The sequence below is a fragment of the Somniosus microcephalus genome, chromosome 8, assembly GCF_052327205.1.
Source record: "Somniosus microcephalus isolate GS21.2 chromosome 8, FLI_Smic_1.0, whole genome shotgun sequence".
In the NCBI taxonomy this organism is placed as follows: Eukaryota; Metazoa; Chordata; class Chondrichthyes; order Squaliformes; family Somniosidae; genus Somniosus; species Somniosus microcephalus.
In genome coordinates, this window is record NC_140994.1 from 194695329 (window position 1) to 194717810 (window position 22482).

Genomic DNA, 22482 nt, shown 5'->3' on the forward strand with positions numbered 1-22482 from the left:
TGGCTTACTCCTGCTCCTATTTCTTATGTTATTTCTCCCTATAAAATTTCAGCTGACAGCGCGACACAGCCTGGCAACTTGCATTATTCTTACCCCAGTCTGTCTTTTCATAATTACCAAGTCACCTGTTATTAGTTATTCCTGCAGTTTTCCCACAAGGAAACTCCTTTCCCTAATGGTCCCTGAGGTGGGCAGGGCTGTTGTGCGGTGCACCATGGGATTGCTGGCAAGGCCGCCGTCGCGCGGTGCACCGCGGGAGTCCTGGCAGGCAGGGGCTCTGCGGCGCGGTGGGTTCTGGGAGTTCGTCAGGCCTGTTTCCACTCGCTCGAGCGGCTGCTGGAGGTAAGAAAGTGGCGTGTAATGGACAGTGGCGGCAAGAGGTTAAATCCCTTTCCATAGAATATGCCGGGCGGAACTGATCCGAAGGCGGGCGAGGGGGGTGTGTGGAAAGAAAGTCAGATTCCTGCTAGTTAACAGGGAGCCTCAGTGGCCGGTCGGTTTTAAACGGTAGTTTGTCATTTGCGGCCGGAGTCGCCGCCATTTTGTATCAAAGGAAAGAACCTGCAGAAGACGCGCAGAGAAAATACTGAACTACAGGGAGCAGCAATAGGCCTGCGGGAGTGCAAGAAATAGATCTCCAGGAGGAATAACTAAACCTTCGGAGCCAAAAAAAAACACTTGGGGAGCAAAAACCTCAGAGATCAACAAATAATCTCCGCGAACAAAAAAAACCCTTGGGGATCAACAAATATACCTCCAGGAACAGTAAAAAAAAAATCAGGGAACAATAAATACACCTCAATGATCTGTAGTAAATCTTGGGGAGCAAAAAAATAAAACTGCCAGCGACCACCAAATAAACCTCCCGGAAAAATAAAGAACCATAGGGAGAAATGCACAAATCAGGGAACACTAAATAAACCTCAGTTGTAAATAAACCATTGGGATCAAAATTACATCTCCGGGAGCAACAAATAAACCAGGTAGCAAATAAAAAAACTCGCAAAATTGGGCTAATACACCTCGGAACATGGGGGGAATAAACCTCCCAGGAACAAAAGACAAACCACAGGGAGCACAAACATGAAAATCAGAAAATGTAGGACTAGAAAGGACCAGCTGGACCATTAGCCTGTCTCATACTGTTGTAGTGTAATTTGTAATCCCATCTGCTATCTCTTGGAAAAGGCAAAATAATATCTTAGACCAATTTTGGGGAAAAAAAAGGAAATTTCTCTCTGTCCCCTGAAGGTGATTAAACAAGTTCCAGGAGACCACAGTGACTGGGATATTTCCCAATGCCCACTTTCCTCCTCCTGTCCACCCGAGCCTTGGTTTAATATCATCTGGCAGCATTCGCTCAGTACTGCACTGAAAGCCTTTAAACTAGATGGCAATCTCGTGAGCCTCCTCTGAACCTTTTCCAGGGCCTCTATAGCAGCCCCAATGTGGGGGGACCAAAATTGGACACAGATGAAGCCTGACCAATGCCTTTTACAAGGATAGAATAGTATAGCCCTAAAAAAAAATCCAACTTTGTAATAGTGGAACGAAGAAATAAGCCATAGGAAGCAAAAGAAAGTCCACAAGGAGCAACAACTTGACTTGAAACAAAAAAACACTGGAAAACAGTGAACCTTATGGAGCTGCAAAAATCTCAGGGAACAAGAGATAAATCTTGGAGCAAAAATTAAACCTTGGAGCAAAAATTTGAAAGTTAAGCAAAAAATTGACTTCAAGGAGTAAAATAATTAATTTATATGGGGAAATTAATCAATAGAGACAAAGAGAGCAAAGAATCTCTGAGAGAAATCTTAGAACAAAGAATCTGGTTTATAGAGCAAAAATGCTGACCCTTGTTGGAGATGTCAATCATTTTGAGAGAACGTGTGCGAAACATGAAACGTCTATGTGGAGAGAAAATAAACCATAGATAGTGTAAGTAGCGGTAGTGGAACTTTATGGAGAAACTCAAAAGTAATGAGGGATACAATGAGTGGTGGAGATGGACAACAATAACAACTTGCATTTATATAGCACCTTTAAGGTAGAAAAATGTTCCATGGTGCTTCACAAAGGCGCAAGGAAAAAATGGTTACCTAAGCAAAGGAGGAGAAATTAGGAGAGGTAACAAATCTTGGTCAAAGATGTAAGTTTTAAGGAGGGTCTTAAAGGAGGAGAAAGAGATGGAGGGGTTCAGGGAAGGCAATACACTGTATTCAGGGTCTAGGCAACTGAAGGCACGACTGCTAATGGTGAAGCGAAAGGGTGGGGGAAATGCCAGTGTCAGAGGAATGTAGAGTTCACAGGGTTTGTCGTGCTCAAGAAAATTTCAGAGATGGGAAGGAGTGAAGCCTTCGAAGGATTTAAACACAAGGATGAGCAATCATGGAAGAACGTGAACAGGAGCATAATGAATCTGCCAGGGAGTGATTGGGTTGTAATAAACTTGCTAGAGAGTTAGTAATGAACCTGAGCAAACTAGGTAGTGATAATGGGTCTGTGATTGAGAAAATAAACGTATTATAAACCTCTAAGGGAGTGAATATTTGCACATTCACAAGTAACCTACAAGATAGTAGAAAATTAGTTGTGAGTAAGAAGATAATGATCTGGTACTTGAGACCTGGCATAAGAGGGTATGAACCTGTAAAAGCTCACAAGCAAGTAAGGGTATAATATGTTTGCGAGTGAGCACAAGAGAAAAATAAAAATACAAAAACGTAATGGGACATTAAGAACATAAGAAGTAGGAGCAGGAGTAGGCCATACGGCCCCTCGGGCCTGCTCCGTCATTCAATAGGATCATGGCTGATCCGAACCTAGACTCACGTCCACTTCCCTGCCTGCTCCCCATAACCCCTAATTCCCTTATCAGCTAGGAAACTGTCTATCTCCGTTTTAAATTTATTTAATGTTGCAGCTTCCACAGCTCTCTGGGGTAGCAAATTCCATAGATTTACTACCCTCTGAGTGAAGAAGTTTCTCCTCATCTCAGTTTTGAAACAGCAGCCCCTTATTCTAGATTATGCCCCCTAGTTCTAGTCTCACCCATCAGTGGAAACATTCTACCCGCATCCACCCGAACAAGCCCCCTCACAATCTTATATGTTTCGATAAGATCGCCTCTCATTCTTCTGAATTCCAATGAGTAGAGGCCCAACTTACTCAACCTTTCCTCATAAGTCAACCCCCTCATCTCTGGAATCAACCGAGTGAACCTTCTCTGAACTGCCTCGAGAGCAAGTATATCTTTTCTTAAATATGGAAACCAAAACTGTATGCAATATTCCAGGTGTGGCCTCACCAGTACCCTGTATAACTGAAGCAAGACTTCCCTGCTTTTATACTCCATCCCCCTTGCAATAAAAGCCAAGATTCCATTGGCCTTCCTGATCACCTGCTGTACCTGCATACTAACCTTCTGTGTTTCATGCACCAGGACCCCCAGATCCCTTTGTACTGTGGCACTTTGCAGTTTCTCTCCATTTAGATAATAACTTGCTCTTTGATTTTTTCTGCCAAAGTGCATAACCTCACACTTTCCAACATTATATTCCATCTGCCAAATTTCTGCCCACTCACTTAGCCTGTCTATGTCCTTTTGCAGGTTTTTTATGTCCTCCTCACTCACTGTTTTCCCTCCCATCTTTGTATCGTCAGCAAACTTGGATACGTTGCACTTGGTCCCCTCCTTCAAATCGTTAATATAGATTGTAAAGAGTTGGGGTCCCAGCACTGACCCCTGCGGAACACCACTAGTTACCGATTGCCAACCCGAGAATGAATCATTTATCCCAACTCTCTGTTTTCTGTTAGATAGCCAATCTTCCACCCATGCCAGTATATTGCCCCCAATCCCGTGATTTTTTTATCTTGTGCAGTAATCTTTTGTGTGGCACCTTGCCAAATGCCTTTTGGAAGTCCAAATACACCACATCCACTGGTTCCCCCTTATCCACCCTGTTTGTTACATCCTCAAAGAATTCGAGCAAATTTGTCAAACATGACTTCCCCTTCATAAAACCATTAAGCTTAAGCGGGACTGAATATGAATATATTAAATTAGTGACTAATTTAAATATGAAAGTAAGTCTCAACACAGGATTTTTCAAAAATATATAGAATTATGATTAACTTCTGCACCTGTTTGATTTTTCATGTCTATTTTTAAATTTTGCCTGGTATTTTTAGAAGGGCATAAATTTTGTATCATATTTTAAAAAGAGGTCATAAAGACAATCATTTCTCTCATAATAAACCTGAAAATGGGAGGCTGGTTGTGGACTATATTGTTATATGGGGATGTGTGGCACAGTAAGTTGGACATTGGGCTTTCACCTCTGGGACCAATTCCATTCTTATCTCCAGCTATAGCTTGCGCCCAAATTCAAATTCAGCCCAAACTGATGGAATAAAAGTCTCTGTTGGTGGTAAGGGTCCTTTTGTGAGATGAGTTTGGGTGGTCTTAATCCAATTCCTCGGGAGCATGGGCTATAGCACAAAACTATTCCTTATTTAGCATTAATTGGATATCTTATTCAGAGAGGGCACAGGATGGCTGGTGCGGGAAATGAAAAAAAATGTAGCACTGGTGTGCAGTAAGGTGTGATTATCTGAGGCTTAGGCAAGTTGTTGGTAGAGGGAGCTTTACTCGATCTGGCTGCTAGTACTTGGTGCTGATACTGGGTGATGAAAGGGGTAGAGTTTCATAACAAAGAAAAATGGGATTGTGTAGTCTCAGGCCTGAATAAGCTAGATTCAGTGAGCCAACATGGGTGCCCTAGAATTCTATCCATAGAATAGAGTGTGGGGGGTGGGTGCATTGTTGCTGAGGACACGGTTGATGCAACTGTCCTCAGGCCAGCTTGGATTGAAAATCAAAATATGTATTTATAGAAGATAAATTCTATTTTACCTAAATGTAACAGAATAGACTAGGTTATAGACTCACTATTACAATTCCAGCTGATTTGGAAAGTTATGATTACATTTTAAAGATCACATTTCCATTTAATTTCATTTAAAGAGATGATGTGAGCTAAAATCAGAGCACTGTCATGTCTTAGGAGCATCTGATTAATTTCTGTACAGTTAATGGTGCCTGTTAAAGTTCTCATCCTCCCAATTTACTGTGCTCAGTGCTATAGAATTGCTGGCCAGGGATGCCAGAGAGCTACTCGTGCCCATAGGATAATATCCACCATGCCTTTGGGAGAATACTATGGGCAAGTCAGAACATTATCAATAAAGACCAGGAAGCACACAGCTTTTCTGTATTGGGGCAACTCGGTCGAGGGGTGGTCATGATCTCACAAGCTGCTGACTTTCTGGGAGACGGAGTGTGTCTTGTTCTGTCCCTTCGTGTCTCGCAAGTTGCTGCTTTGTCCTTGAGAGGGGATCCTAGTAAGTCACTGCCTTCTGGGTTGAGGAGGCCTCGCAGGTCACTGCCTTCAAATTGAGGAGATGGACAGAGATGTGTCGAAGTAACGTTTGCTGAAAAGTGTACTATTCTTGTTGAGTATAAGAAACGACTGCTAATCTCTCAAATAAGTAACTTGTAATTAATTTTGTAAAATGGCTAAAAATCCAGTTGAGGTGTATCTTTTCTGCACGGCTTACTGGATATTATACATGTACAAGCCACATTTTAAACATGTAATATTCATTAAAATTAATTTGATGAATTGAAGATGCGGAAATTTGCATTTTTTAAAGGTGGATTGTAACTTCACTGACTATATGTATGCAGGAAACCCACTAGCCTCATGGATGTGGATAAAGAAGTGGATTAAGAACATTATGGGGTCGTACCATGGGACTGAAATCTTCAACAGTACAAACACTTTACTTCCTGAATCAGCATATAGGCTTTCATTTTAGGCTTTCTTGTATGCTGTCAAGAGAGGCATTTACTGTCTTAAAGCATTGACATGAAATTTGTTTTTTTTTAAACAGCTTATTTTAAAGAGTTAAACCTGAAGAATGTTGTGGGGATGCATTTTGCACAAAGTACTCCCCATCTCTCGGCGGAGAGAGGGAATTCCTTTTTGAAATATCTTGATTGAAGCAAGATATTTTTGAAGAGCTGTTATTTCGATATCTCTGCTCACTTCCCAAGCCACTCCAGTGGTCCTCGTATGTTTTGGAGTGTATCCGTTGAGTTTTTTCGCTACTCTAATTCTCTTCCTTCCCAAAGGTGCTATATGACACCATATGTGCTGACCATCTTCCAGTACCTCATCCAAATGGCCATGGCTCATCTTTACAGTGAGGAATGGCTAATCAATGCACAATATTCTTGTCCTCACCTGATGGCCATATGTATGCATTTTATTGGCTAATTGGCAATACTGGTCACCACAGCTAAACTTGTCCTTGCCTGGCATGTATGCACATGCATTTTTAAGAGGAGAATAGGTTGACCCTGAGACCTTCCTGATCTGCTGCACACAGGTCAGTGAATTTACCATTTGAGCCATTGGGGGCTGGGAGATTCCCACCTACAGAAAAAGCACTGCTGACTGCTTATAGAAGCATATTCAGGAATGATTGTTTCCAAATTATGGTACCAAAAAATTAGAGCCTTTCTGAGGTGCATATGTACTGCCCATAATATATGCTACTGAAGTGGCCTGGGATCTTGGTAGAGATGCAAAATGGTGATGTTGTGAGGTGAAAAATAAATTAATCTCTTAACGGGTAGAAGATATTTTGTTAATTTTATTAATGAAAAATGGGGTTGTACCTTGCAAAGAAATTACTGTAGCCTTTTCTTCATAAAGTGACATTGGTAGTAGAGTTGCTTCTGTTGCAATTCTAATCTGCTAAACTTAAAAAATTCCAGTGGAGCATTTGGAGCATTCTTACCACCCTAAGAGGGCACATATTTTGGAAAAGCAGACTGTAATTACATGGAAACTGACATACAATAGGCTCACTTCAGCTGATGAAGGATGCAGGCCTGTGGGTTGGAATGAGTTAACATTTATTTTCAAAAATCACTCTGAAGGGCCGTTAGTTAAAATACACCCATGCTTATTTTAAAAATAATTTAGTATGCACTCCTGAAAGAAAGTGAATAATGTAATTGAAAATTGAAAAAATGTACTATCTGTAAACCCTAGGAACATTTTATTTTGTTAAGACAAATATTTATTAATGACAGGAACATCTCTGTTGAATGAAGCAAGGCTCATGTACAATGGACCAGTTCAAAAGCCACCACTTAGAAAAAGCCTCATCAGTTTTTTTCCCCTTGTTGATACAATTTATTTCTCAAAACAGAAACCATTCAGTTTTGTTTGCATTGCAGTATTTCCAATTGACCTATATTTTCAGCTGAATATTTAATTGGATTGAAGTGGAGAGTTATACAGTGATTTCCATTGAATCAATGCTTTTGACTTTTAAATATGTTTGAAAGATATATAAAACAAGATTGTTGCAGTGTAGATTAAGGAGAACAACTGAAGTATGTTGCAATGAATCCCCTTAAGAAAAACCTGTGACTAAATGCTTTAGGAATCATTTGTACCTGAAAAATTGTCTCTAAACCATATTCCTCAGTAACTTAATCAATTTACTAAATACACAAATTGACATCCAATTGGGGAAAAAAGCTCCTCCTTTGAAAGAGTTCTCTACTTTCACTTCAGTTACTTTTATCTTTTCACATTGTTCAAAATGTTATGGTCTGCATAAGATGAAGCCAGCACTCAACTTCTTTGGGCCAACACTTGCCAAATTATTTTTATTATGTTACAGACTGCAACCATATGAACTGTCTGCTATGTCATGATAAAAAGTGATTTCCATAAGCAAACTGATCCTTATGATGCAAAGTTGCTCCATATGTATGCATTGTCAGAGGCTGTGGTCATTTTTCAGTGCCTTCCAAAGAGACACTGTTCTCTTTCCCTTACATCCATGATGACTTTGATGCCCTCTGCTACATTAATGATGTCAGATTCTCCAGCCCCTATTGTTATTTTCACTGTGAACATACAGTCACTCTACATCTCCATCTCTCATCAGGATAGCCTGCAGGATCCTCGCTTCTTCCTTGTATTGTGGCTCAACAAGTCCCCATCTACCACCCTCCACCTGACTGAACTTTTGCTCACCTTGAACAGCTTCTCTTTTAACTTCACTCACCTCCAGATAAAAGGTGTAGCTATGGGAATGGCATGGGTCCCAGCTTATGTATCTTTTTGTAGATTATGTTGAGCATTTTTTAAATTTCAGACCTACTTCAGACTGCCTCTTCAATTATGCTGATGACTGTCAATATTGCTTCTTTCTGCCTCTTTGATCTTAAGAATTTTATTACCTATGCTATCAATTTCCACCCATCCCTCACCTTCATGGTCCATCTCTTAACTCCTCTCTGCCCTTCCTGGACTTCTCTCTATCTGTGACAGTGGGCTTTCCATAAATATCTTTTACAAGCATACCAACTCCCACAGCTGCATGGAGTCTGCTTCTTCCCATCCTGCCTCCTGTAACAATTCCATTTCTTCCTCAGTTTCAGTTACATCTGCTCTGGTAACTACCTTTCACACAAGAAAGTCTTAATTTTCATCAACTGAGGATACCATCTGCACTGGTCAACATGACCCTTGACCATTTTCAGTTCTTCTGCCCTGACTGCCTCCCGTCCTCTCACAACCAAGAGACAGCCCCCCCCCCCCCCCCCCCGTCCTCATCTTCCACCCCAGCAGTCTCCATATTTGCCAGAACATCTCTGCCGTTTCTGCCACCTACAACATAATCCATCTTCCCATGTCCACTTTCCAGTTGTACAATTTCCATGTATTTTAATCTAGTATACAATATTTACTGCTTGTGGTGTGGTCCCCTCTACCTTGAGGAAAGCAAATGCAGACTAAGTGACTATTTTGCCAAGCACCTCCGTTTGTCTGTAACTGCGACCCCGAGCTGCCTAAAGCTCATCACTTAAACTGCTCCTCCTATTTCCACTTTGACCTCTGTCATTGTTCCAAACAATAATCTCTTTCTCCTAGGCACCCTGTAAGCCTCTGGTCTGAACATTGATTTTAGTAACTTCAGACTTTAGCTATATTCTCATTTTCAAACCTGTTGTAATTTCATAACTACCTCCCAGGTTTTCCAAATCTCCAATTTTCTTGCACTTTACTGAAGTCTCTTACTTCCTTAACCATTTTCTTATTTCTCTGGTGCTTCGGTCTGTTACTTGACTGAGATAATCCGTTATGTCATTCCATTCTGCTTCCTCTCTGTGTTTGTCTTTTTTATATATATTCTTCTCTCTTTCTGACCGTATTAATATGCCTATCCATCTTCTTTTTCAGTTCGGAAGAAGGGTACACACCTGAAATGTATAAGTTCTCTTCACGGATGCTGATTGACCTGCTGTGTGTTTCCAACTCTTTCTGTTTTTGTTTCAGACTTCAGCATTTGCAGTATTTTGCTTTTTATTTGTTTAAGTATCGGCTTCAATACTTCACCCACATTGGTAATCATTCACTTGTGCTAGCTGAGTGGGTCTGCTGAGTTTTGCTAAATCCTCCCTGATCCTAACAAGCATTGCTCTGATCCAAAATGCACTTTTAATGCAGTTTTTAAGTAATTCACTGGATGTATTGTTTAATATTGTTCCCACTGTACTGAGTTGGGTGAAATTCCAACATTTACTTCAGACAAGCAATCACTCTTCAAAGTGGCAGAAATTTGTGCTAGTCAGGCTGGGGAATTTAACCATTTTGGGACCCATTGTGAACATAAGGTCGGTCCTCTTGGGTCACTGAATGCTTACTGCTTTGTAGATCTGCAGCCTTTTGAATTTGGGTTGAGACAACCCAAATTTATTCACTTGGTTCCCTTACAACTGATAAAGAGAGAGGACTTTCAATTCAAGGCTGAATTCAAACTCGTCTGAGTACAAAATGGTAGCATTGTGTATTTCTCTCACGTGGAGAGGGGGGTGGGAGGGATGAATTTACTTGGAGTCTCTTCCCTCTCTGCCACCATAGCTTTGGCAGAGGTTACGGCAGCAGAGGAGGAGTAACCCTGGGCAAATTCATCTCCTTGTGCTATTTTACATGAGGGTGGTTTTTTTTTGTCACGCATTTAACCAGAATTACTAGAACTTGTAGTTTAAGGGTCAAATAAATTGTGTTCATGTCCAGAACCGGCTCGGTTGTGAAAAATATAGTTGCAGAAATAATGAAAGAAATATTGTGCCTTATCAGAGGCAACAGTGTCAGCCATGGCTCAGTGGGTAGCACTCTCGCCTCTGAATCAGAAGGTTGTGGGTTCAAGTCCCAATCCAGAAACTTGAGTGCAAAAATCTAGGCTGACACTTCAGTGCAGTACTGAGGTAATGAGATGGTGTTGGGTGTCATCTTCTCGATGAGATGTTAAACTGAGGCCCCGTCTGCCACCTCAGGTGGACGTAAAAGTTCCCATGGCACTATTTATCCCTTAACCAACATCAAAAACACCTGGTCATTACCGCATTGCTGTTCATGGGACCTTGCTGCGTGTAAGTTGGTTGCTGCGTTTCCGACATTACAGCAGTGACTACACTTCAAAAGTACTAAATTGGCTATAATGCGGTTTGGGAAGTCCTGAGGTTGTGAAAGTCACTATATAAATGAACGTATTTCTTTCATTTTTACCGTACCCTCAGATAAAGTATTTTACAGCCACTTTTATATTGGTATTTTTTGAAGTGCAGTCACTATTATGTAGGCATATGCAGCAGACAATTTGTACACCAAGGGCTTACAAAACAGTAAGTGAATGGATGACCAGGTAATCTATTTTGGTAGCATTGGTGTTAGAATAAGCTTAATTTGGTTTCAAGATGAGGAAAAAAATTACAGCTTCTGATCTAAACACTGAATGTCGCTACAAATAGCAATGACTATAGTTTGAGTTAACTGGGAACTCCTTATAACCAACTTATTGTATGCTCTTTAAAATGGAATACTGTTGTTCAGTCCACTATAAAATGCACATTTCTCCAGTCAGATCACTTAGAGTATACAGCACTGAGTTGCCCCTTAGGCACTTTTATATTGGTATTTGTTTAGTTTGGATTGCAGGAGATTCTGCTACTGTGATAAGGGAGCTGATTTTTGCAGTGTAAATGCAGAGAGCAGACACACAAGCTGCTCTTCCCAAATCCAAACTAAAAAGTCCCAACGTCAAAGCACCTTTTAAGAGCACACCAACAACTATTATAAGATTAGAAAACGTGGAAAATAAAAGGGCATCAAGCATATTCCTTCCATTGACATTGTATCATGTTCTCCTCCTGACCAAGTTAATCGCCCGAGGAAAAGTTTTCAAACTTCCTCCGTAACCCTAAACATATATCAAGGAAAACTCCAGGATACTTGTCTAATTTACATCATACGATATATATGCTGGAGTTTATTTTTAGCATGATAGTTCCTGACTTACTGGAGCCACGGAATTCTATTCTCTCCATCTGTACTTATTTTAACTCTCAGTCCTCTCCTAACCAGATATTTACCCAGCTTTAAAAAAAAAAAAATGTTTTAATCAAAACAGCATTAACTGCTTTATCTGTGAGTCAATTCCCCATTTCCAGACCTCTGCGAGGAGGAAAAAAATCCTAATCTCAAATCTTGCTCAAGTCTTTAATTTTATATTCCTGTCCTCTAGTTCTGGGTTCATGGTCCATAGTTAAATATCCTACTTACATTTCATCTTTCATTCCTGTATGCGTTAAAAAATACTGGATATGGCCTTATCTTTCTCTAATGAAAACAAGTTTATTTCTATGAATTTTCTTCATAACTCAGAATTCAGTGTCCCGGAATTATCCTTGTTACTCTTTTCTGAATCCTTCCCAGCACATCAATATCCTTTTCAATGTAGTGTGGCCAGAGTTGTACAAACTATTCTAAATATTGCATCAGCAATCTACATGCAAGGTTAGAAGAACTTTCAGTTTGTGTTCTTGTGATGCATTCCACTTAACTTTTGTTAATCATTCCACTCAACTTTTCTTATCATACACGATTCATTTTCATTGTTCCAGTATATGATTCCTTTTATATATTTACTTCAAAAATCCACCTGTTGTTCCTGAGCCCATCCCGCTCTCATGAATGCTATCATTCACTCTTCTACTTGTCACCTTTTGTTTTAAATTACCTATACATACTGGATTTTGTTTTGGATCAAAGCCCAGTTGGTTGAATTGTGAAATCTGTTTTCTTGTGTGACTATGAAACTTGGTAACTTACATTTTGGAGATTACAATAACGTGGTGAACCTTTACTCAATTTAGCTGTTCAAAAATGAATGTCCTCTGCCATGAGAGTAAAGCCATGGGAATATATACCGCCACCTTTTATCGCTGGTTTGTTCATGCGTAACTGCTTATTTTCTCTTAGTATAAATTATTATGTCTCTACCCAGTCCTTTGAAGAGAGGAACAAAACCAGCAAGTGTTTTGAAAACCCCTGAAGTGTTGAATTTATTTCTGAATAGCCTTGGCTTGTACATTTTGTATGGATAAATTATGTATAGCCATCAAAAATTAGTTTACATTGCATTTGCTTAAGTTTGTGTATTTTGCAGACCTATGCTTTTAAATTGACTGCGCAATGTATGCCAGTGTTAATGTGTTATCGACAATCTTTTCTGCACCAAATGACTACTGCAGTGATTTTGATGTACTTTACATGCTTGGTGACCAACACTGTAGGTCAAGAATGACATATTTCAGAAGGTAGAGTCTTATGTGATTAATGTGGCTGGTGAAAGCACTGACAATATAACATTTTGTAGACTGCATTTATATTTTCTTCTAGAGATATCCTAGGTGAAACATTTAAAACCATTTATTTCTACATATAGAAAGACTTTAATTTAAATGTATTAATGGTGCTTGTACACCATGTTATATGCACATTGCATATAATTTTGTTCATGCTGCTCTGTCCTTGATGACATATTTGCAGGATACCTTTTTTAAGGTAAGTTTTGTAGAGTTATTTGTAGAGTTTGGTTTCAAGAGCAGAAAATGGGTTACTCCATACATTTCATCCATACTGCTGTATAAATATTGCACTGAATCCTATTTTAAACTACTTGCCTTTCTACAGATCATTTTTGAATTTCAGAACTTGAAGCTTACTCTAATCTCTATCCTTGCGATTCTTTCGTATTCTTGGATCTAATGTTTTTCTTTTAACTTTCAGCCTGACAAAAATTCTTGGAGAAATTGCATCCCTGTAGTTTATGAAATCAGCCATCTTTTAGACCAAGTTAGACAGTGAAACAACCTTTTTAGAACTTCTACTAACCAAGAAAGAACTTCTAGCCTGCTTTTACCGGTATTGGAGTAGACACTCTCTCTTGTGCCAAAATGGCAAGTTTTGGCAGGGGCCAGAGCAATCAAATGCGTATTAAGAGGAAGAGTCGTTTTCATGATGCAGATGCTGGAGGTCTTGCTGCAGGTCCACCTCTGAATATCCAAGCAGCTCTTGGGACACTGTGCCAGAATCCACACTTGGCTGGCTTAATAAATTCTGGACAGGGTCAGAATTATGGCCTACATGGTGCAGGACAGGGTCAGAACTTTGGCTTACAAGGTGTGGGACCAGGTCAGAGCTTTGGCCTGCAAGGTGTGGGACAGGGTCAGAACTTTGGTCCACAAGGTGTGGGACAAAGATCTAAAGGTTTGATGTCTTCAGCTGGTGGGCCCCCACGATACAGCGATACTGCTAGCAGTAGCTTGCCTTCCTTGTTTGGAGTTAGAAATCAGAATCAACAATCTCACGCTGTTCAGAAACAGATTGATGCAGACAGGGCCAGTAACATTTTAGCTGCATTTGGCCTTTCATCCAGGGATTTGGATGAACTGAGCCACTATCCTGAAGATAAACTTACACCTGAATCCTTGCCAGAAATTCTTATGGAGATTAAAAGGAGACAAGCTAATGAAGGAACAGCTTCAAAATACGGCAGAGGTGACGGTTCTCTACGACATGACCGTTCCTACAGAACCTCTCATGATGACTGGGAGGAAGAAAGACACTTTAGGAAACTCAATTATGGAAGTCGTGATTCCAGTCTTGACTCTGTGGTTGAATATAGCCACGGTCATTCTTCTCGAGAGTCAAGTTCTAGATATGACCGAAAGGACTATGAGCGTGAACGATTAAGAGGCAATGATGAATTCTCCAGAGAGGAAATGCACCTCTCTGAGCCCTCACACAATTTCAATAAATTTGATTCTGATTATAGAAGAGGTGCACGTCTTCCTTCTCCTCGTGCACATGAAAGGTCTCTCTTTGAGAGAAAACGAGGATCTCCTTCATTGAGCAACATAAACGATTACCATGGTTTCTTGCCAGCAGTCTTCCCCTACTTGTGTTCGCTGTGTGATCTAACCATTCATTCAGTACAGGTGAGTGACCTCTAACTTCTTTAAGAATTACTTAATAAAAAAATATATAACTATTACAACTGCAGCTCTCCTTGGACTTGGAAAACATCATTTGGTTTTAAGATTGTCTCAGATGACTTTCTGGATAATCTTTGCTTCTGATGCATTGTTTGACAGTTTCAAATATATGATGCAATTAAATCTACTTTTCTACACATTCTTTTCTTTCAGTGGAGATGTATTTGTGTAAATTAAGTCCTTATTGAATATTGGGCTTGTCATTGTGTTTCAGCTAGGCTTAGCTTCTGCACAGTCCTGGTTGCATACTTGAACTTCACTTTGTTCAAATTTGAGTAATGCAAGATCACTATTAAATCAATTTTTTTAGGTTAGAAATTCAAAAAGCCTTATGAAGTTTTCTAAGTCATTACCTTTGATCTGTTTTAAGATATGATTTTGTTTTTGTTGAGTGGACAGTATTTTACCAGATTTACTGACTGGATAGTCATATTTCCACATAATAAAAAGGGTCGCAGCATGGTCCTTTAAAACTTTTTTCCTGTTCTGTCACATGTATGGCAGCTAAAATCATTTTCCAAAGCTACAGCATTTGAAATTTGCTGTTCAAAATAAAATCTGGCATTATATTTGGCTTTTTGACAGTTTACTTAACTGTCTTTTACCTGTTCATCCTCTCTTTTTCTCCTATCTTCTGTCTTTAACCCCTATCAGTCTTCCATCTCCAATGATGGTGTTTCTTCCCTATGCTTCTTAGCATAGGTGTAATTGCTTGCTAAGAATTGTAGAGTTTCAGCTACACCAAGAACCATGGGTGAGGCTTTCACTGTTTTACCTTGTGGATTTATAGGAACTGGGGGAAATGTTTTGAAAATAGTCAAAACTTTGCCAAAACAGACAGTCATGGGTGGCTTGTGACTGGATTTCTGCCACCCAAATTACATTTATCATGATTTACAAATGTAAAGGGAATATAATTGTGGATTTTTAATTAGAAGACATCATTCATATTCTAACATTGTGATAGTTTTAGCATAGACCCAGATCAAATTCGGCTATATTTGTCCCTGAAACTTTAAGTTTGCCTCGTAAGAATTTGGCTTCTAAAACTTAAATGCTAAGACCCAAATCCTATGGAATGTTGAGGAGCCAATGGTGATGACAGCCGTTTAATACACCGATTGACAAAGTAATGGTAAAACTGAACCCATCAACAAAGGTGAGTGATTATAGTATTCACTTAAAAATAATCCATGACCTCAGCATATAACAATGTCTCACTGATTTCATCTAATAGGTCTGAGCACTGTTGGTAGAAATAAATGGTGCATTATCCAAAGCTTTAAAATCTTGTTGCATGGGCTGCATTCCTCTACTGTTTCAACAGTTTTTAGTAACAAAATTGTATCCAACAATTGTGATGCCTCGTCTGCTTTTTAAATTGTAACACATTTTAAAGTCCCAGCAATTGTGAAAAAAGACATTCCTCTTTACCATCAAAAATACAGATACTCTCCTATGATGTGCTATCCATTTGTAGATATCTATGGCCAAAGTCATGATCTGATAACAGTAATATAACCTGTGATACAGATATCCTTACAAATCAAATGTAAACAGGTGGGAAATTTTGCAAAGACTGAAATAGAATGGATTTGAAACTTGATTTTTTAAATGCTTTTGGTACTCCATAATTTTATGGATGCAGCATTGCTACTTTAATTTGCCATAAAAATTGAGAGGATGAAGTTTAACTTGTTGCAAGTATCATGGGCCATAACTACTCATTACATGCTGTGCAACCAAATTAAGGAAAGGCTGGTTCAAAAAAGCCACATGGTCACATAATCATAAAATTCTCTCTTCCCTTTTCCACCATGTCTCATTCAGTTCTGGCAGTTACATGGTCTAAAATGGGATGTCTTTAAAGTATTCTTGCTCAATTTGAACAAAATATGTTTCCAATTGCCAATATATGAAAAGAAGTGAACAATAAGTTTTTGTTTCCTCATTCCTCCATTTCTTCCTCACTATTCTGTCTCTCAAACTTTTATTCTTTTTTTCTCTCATGCATTTCTGTTTTGCACATGTGGTCTTTATACAATAAACTCCTTCATAGTGAGAATTATTTCTGTAATATGGTAATATAGTAAACACTTCTTTGTAAGATCTTGTCATATACGCAAAAATTGAAAGCTACCAATAGTGTTCAGGCTTATTTCAGTTTAGGAGAATTGATTATTGGGATACAATGTGCCTTGAGTTAAGAACTGTACAAATGAGTGTTATTACCACACATGGAAAGAAAGTTTACAATATTTCCTGATTTGGTTTCAGATCCTTAGTTCCTTACATTTTGTCTCTGCTCTTAAATGTTACACCTTTACTTCCTATTTGTATACACTTCTTACTGCCTCATGGCTGTTGCATAGTTTTACTTACATTTACAGAAATTAATCATTTGTATTTGTTTCATATCTTTTAAAATTCAAAAATGGATCTTTTAAAGTGGCAGTTTTCTCATTTATTTTGAGACATTTGTGTAGATAACCTGGATGGTTGTTTTGATGGTTCAAACCACACCCTGCTTTGGATTTGTTTTTCTCCTGTCCTTATTTAACTCTGAAGAGAACTCCAGTAGTATTCTTACAGTAGTATTTGGTCAGCATATAGCTTACAAATTGCCTTTGAGTAAACTACCTTGCATAAAAATGACTTAAATTCTAATTGGCTTCATGACTTCTGTTGGTTGATATTTATTTTTATTATTACAAATTTGACTTTGAATCATCATGAATGTCTGATGAAAGAGCTTGACTGTGATCTTCCTTTAGCTAAATTGACTACATACGGCTTCTTTTATTAGAGAAACCATTGATCAAGAACCTAGAATTATATATCCAACCAAGTGTTGGTGACACAGATAGCATAAAGCATGCAGTTGTATCAGCAGCTAAAACTATTTTCCAAAGTTATTTCTCTGTACACTCTTTGCAGGCTTTTGGAATCTTGTTGACATCTCCACAACCATTGTCATGTGGCAAGCCAGTAAAGGAGAATAGCACATGTGTGTGCTGCACTAGACTGGCCAAGAGTACCAACTGGCTGCCTGAGGGAATGTTGGCTTGGATTTGGCATTTAAAACCAATGTGGTGCATTAATCAGCTATTATCCAGTCTTGAAAAGCTTTCAGTGTGCATTGAACTAATGTTGAGTGTTCAATATATTTACCTGAGAGACCTTATACAACATATACTTTGGTACTTTATTTCCCCTGCTCTGGAAGTTGCTTGTCATAAAGCTTTTTCCAGCCAAGATGGAATACAACATTCTCATTAATCGCTATTATAGGCCAGCAAGTTTTGGTAGAATGAGTATGACTGTGTCAGTTACCTTCTCCAGAAATAAGATTTGCATTCACATAGTGCATACCTATAATATAATTCTAGCAAAGTAAGTTTAAAGAAAATCTACAATAGATGGAAAACTTCAAAATCCCAGTGATGGAAAAAACTCTTCAATTATGAAGGAAGTGTTACTAAAACTTTGCAGGCTCATTGATTTTAGCAAAACCATAATGTGGCAACTGCTAGTTGAAGTGGGGTGTTCGTTAAGCAGCGATCCTTTAACATGTCTCAGAATTTTTCATTGAAGCATTTATTCAGCACTTTGTTCCAAATGTCATTTGACTTCACACTGTTTACATTATCTCCATGAGATTTATTTCAGTGTATTCCCTAATCATTAGATACAAAACACAAACTAGAATGTCATTAGTTTCAGTGATTTGGCTTAGCTTGCAGATTATTTGTGTCTCTAATATTAACTACACATTATTAAATTTGTTATATCCTTCACCTTTCAATTCAAAATTCTTATGTAGCCCTTTTTCCTGCGATGCCTGTAGGTGGCATTCTGATAGTCATTGCCCTTCTTAATTTCATCTTGACTACATGCGGATCACATGTATTTGGAGGTGTCACATGACACTGCATTCCTTATTTTTCGAGTCTCCTTCACATTCTAATTTTCAGGTACAGAGAGAGAAAACTAAGCTAGAGCAGTCTCCTCAAAAACTTTCACTCACGCTGGCTGGCTCACTGTCCTTCAAACAAATTTTGCATCTGTTCTCGACTACGAGTTCTCCTTGCTCAAACTTCTTAGTTGTTTCATTACCCCTCTTTCCAGCTTCAGTGGCCTGTTCTCAGCCATGAATACCCTGTCCTGCTATTCAGCCGCTACATGGCCCCTCTCCTCAGCCTTGCTGGCTTGATCTTGGCCATTTTCCTGCCCTTGCCTCTTAACTGTGCTTCAGTCTGCCCCCCCCCCCAAAGCTACTGCAGCCCATTCTTAGCCGCAAAATCTTCCTGCCCACCTCTTTGCAGCCTGTTACCCAAATTTGGTGGCCCAGTTCTCAGCTGTGAATATACTCCGCCCCCATCTTTTGCCCTCTTAGTTCAGCTTTGGTGGCCATCTACTTCTGATCTCTGCCTGCCGCTCCAAATTGATTGGTAATCTGATAATCAACAGAAAATTAACCAGATATCAACATATTCTTTGCGAGGAATGATGAAACGAGGATGATTGTGGTAATCGGTTGTTTTAATCTGCACGGTATGTAGTCACTGAAATAGCTGTGCCCCAGATCAAACAGGGCTGAAACATGTAGCATGAGGCATAAAGGAGGAGGGAAGGGAAAGAAATGGGGCTGTTAAGCATGCAGCAGTTTTTTCTCCTATATTTTATACTAGCTGGAGTGCCCGGTGGTGCCGAGGGTTTTTTGAGGGCATGTTGTTATGAAAAGTAGAAATAATTTTTTTATATATATAATTATAAAAATATGAGTTTGTCTGTTTGTGTAGGAAGGAGAGAGAGAGAAGGGGAAGAGAGGGAGAGGGAGAAGGAGAGGGAGAAGGAGAGAGAGAGGAGAGAGAGAGGAGAGGGAGAAGGAGAGAGAGAGGGAGAAGGAGAGAGAGAGAAGGAGAGAGAGAGAGAAGGAGAGAGAGAGAGAGAGAGAAGGAGAGAGAGAGAGGGAGAAGGGGAGAGAGAGAGGGAGAGAGAGAGAGAGGGAGAAGGGGAGAGAGAGGGAGAAGGAGAGAGAGGGAGAAGGAGAGAGAGGGAGAAGGAGAGAGAGGGAGAAGGAGAGAGAGAGAGAGGGAGAGAGAGAGAGGGAGAAGGAGAGAGAGAGAGGGAGAAGGAGAGAGAGAGAGGGAGAAGGAGAGGGAGAAGGAGAGGGAGAAGGAGAGAGAGGGAGGAGAGAGAGAAGGAAGGGGAGAGAGGGAGAAGGGGAGAGAGAGAAGGGGAGAGAGAAGGAGAGAGAGGGAGGGAGAAGGGGAGAGGGAGAAGGGGGGAGAGAGAGCGATAGTGAGGGAGAGGGAGAAGGGGAGAGAGGGAGAGAGAGAGGGGGAAGGGGAGAGAGAGAGGGGGGAAGGAAGGAGAGAGGGGGGAAGGAAGGAGAGAGAGGGGGAAGGAAGGAGAGAGAGAGAGGGGGAAGGAAGGAGAGAGAGAGAGGGGGAAGGAAGGAGCGAGGGGGAAGGAAGGAGAGAGGGGGAAGGAAGGAGAGAGAGAGAGGGGGAAGGAAGGAGAGAGAGAGGGGGAAGGAAGGAGAGGGGGGGAAGGAAGGAGGGGGAAGGAAGGAGAGAGAGAGAGGGGGGGGAAGGAAGGAGAGAGAGAGGGGGGGGGAAGGAAGGAGAGAGAGAGGGGGGGAAGGAAGGAGAGAGAGAGAGGGGGAAGGAAAGAGAGAGAGAGAGGGGGAAGGAAGGAGAGAGAGAGGGGGAAGGAAGGAGAGAGAGAGAGGGGGAAGGAAGGAGAGAGAGAGAGGGGGAAGGAAGGAGAGAGAGAGGGGGAAGGAAGGAGAGAGAGAGGGGGAAGGAAGGAGAGAGAGAGGGGGAAGGAAGGAGAGAGAGAGGGGGAAGGAAGGAGAGAGAGAGGGGGAAGGAAGGAGAGAGAGAGGGGGAAGGAAGGAGAGAGAGGGGGAAGGAAGGAGAGAGAGGGGGAAGGAAGGAGAGGGGGGGAAGGAAGGAGAGAGAGAGAGGGGGGGAAGGAAGGAGAGAGAGAGGGGGGGAAGGAAGGAGAGAGAGAGGGGGGGAAGGAAGGAGAGAGAGAGAGAGGGGGAAGGAGAGAGAGAGAGAGGGGGAAGGAAGGAGAGAGAGAGAGGGGGAAGGAAGGAGAGAGAGAGAGAGGGAGAAGGAGAGAGAGAGAGGGAGAAGGAGAGAGAGAGGGAGAAGGAGAGAGAAGGAAGGGGAGAGAGGGAGAAGGGGAGAGAGAGAGAAGGGGAGAGAGAGAAGGAGAGAGAGGGAGGGAGAAGGGGAGAGGGAGAAGGGGGGAGAGAGAGCGATAGTGAGGGAGAGGGAGAGAGAGGGAGAGGGGAGAGGGAGAGAGAGAGGGGGAAGGAGGAGAGAGAGAGGGGGGAAGGAAGTGGGAGGAGGAGGGGGATGGGAGGTGTGTGAGTGGGGGGATGGTTGGTGAGTGAGGGGGGTTGGAGGTGTGGGGGGAGGATGGTGTGGGGGTGGTTGGTGTGTGTGTGTGGGGGGGTTGGTTGGTGTGAGTGTGGGGGGGGTTGGTGTGTGTGTGTGGGGGTTGGTTGTGTGTGTGTGTGGGGGTTGGTTGGTGTGTGTGTGGGGGTTGGTTGGTGTGTGTGTGTGGGGGGTTGGTTGGTGTGTGTGTGGGGGTTGGTTGGTGTGTGTGTGGGGGTTGGTTGGTGTGTGTGTGGGGGTTGGTTGGTGTGTGTGGGGTTGGTTGGTGTGTGTGTGGGGGGTTGGTTGGTGTGTGTGTGGGGGTTGGTGTGTGTGTGGGGGTTGGTTGGTGTGTGTGGGGGTTGGTTGGTTGTGTGTGGGGGTTGGTTGTGTGTGTGTGGGGGGTTGGTTGGTGTGTGTGTGGGGGGGTTGTTGGTGTGTGGGGTTGGTGTGTGTGTGTGGGGTTGGTTGGTGTGTGTGTGTGTGGGGTTGGTTGGTGTGTGTGGGGGTTGGTGTGTGTGTGGGGGTTGGTTGGTGTGTGTGTGTGGGGGTTGGTTGGTGTGTGTGTGTGGGGGTTGGTTGGTGTGTGTGTGTGGGGGTTGGTTGTGTGTGGGGGTTGGTTGGTGTGTGTGTGGGGGTTGGTTGGTGTGTGTGTGTGTGGGGGTTGGTTGGTGTGTGTGTGTGGGGGTTGGTTGGTGTGTGTGTGTGGGGGTTGGTTGGTGTGTGTGTGTGTGGGGTTGGTTGGTGTGTGTGTGGGGTTGGTTGGTGTGTGTGTGTGTGGGGTTGTGGTTGTGTGTGTGTGTGGGGTTGGTTGGTGTGTGTGTTGTGGGGGTTGGTTGGTGTGTGTGTGTGTGGGGGTTGGTTGTGTGTGTGTGGGGTTGGTTGGTGTGTGTGTGTGGGGGTTGGTTGGTGTGTGTGTGTGTGGGTTGGTTGTGTGTGTTGTGGGGTTGGTTGGTGTTGTGTGTTGGGTTGGTTGTGTGTGTGGGGTTGGTTGGTGTGTGTGGGGGTTGGTTGGTGTGTGTGTGTGTGGGGTTGGTTGGTGTGTGTGTTGTGTGTGGGGTTGGTTGGTGTGTGTGTGTGGGGTTGTTGGTGTGTGTGTGTGTGGGGGTTGGTTGGTGTGTGTGTGGGGGTTGGTTGGTGTGTGTGTGGTGGTTGGTTGTGTGTGTGTGTGGTTGGTTGTGTGTGTGTGGGGGTTGTTGGTGTGTGTGTGTGTGGGGGTTGGTTGGTGTTGTGTTGTGTGGGGGTTGGTTGGTGTGTGTGTGTGTGGGTTGTTGGTGTGTGTGTTGTGTGTGTGTTGTTTGGGGGTTGGTTGGTGTGTTGTGGGGGGGTTGGGTTGGTGTGTGTGTGGTTGGTTGGTTGTGTTGTGTGTGGGGTTGGTTGTGTGTGTGTGTGGGGTTGGTTGTTGTGTGTTGTGTGGGGTTGGTTGTTGTGTGTGGGGTTGGTTGGTGTGTGTGTGTGGGGTTGGTTGGTGTGTGTGTGTGGGGGTTTTGTTGTTGTGTGTGTGTGGTTGGTTTTGGTGTTGGGTGTTGGTTGGAGAGAGAGGTTGGAGAGTGAAGGAGAGAGAGAGAGAGGGGAAGGAAGGAGAGAGAGAGA

General features: G+C 41.9%; 1 protein-coding gene across 3 annotated transcripts in view; it reads left to right on the forward strand.

The window, feature by feature from the left end:
• The first annotated feature begins 234 nt into the window (after positions 1–234).
• LOC147114000 (matrin-3-like) overlaps positions 235–22482 on the forward strand; it is an 89003-nt gene continuing 66755 nt past the window's right edge. For 2 of the 3 annotated variants that reach the window (XM_085995482.1, XM_085995484.1), the window contains exons 1-2: positions 235–342; positions 13227–14437. In XM_085995482.1, the coding sequence (XP_085851608.1) occupies positions 13394–14437 (1044 nt within the window). In that variant the 5' untranslated portion in view covers positions 235–342; positions 13227–13393. The other variant, XM_085995483.1, reaches the window with a different exon arrangement.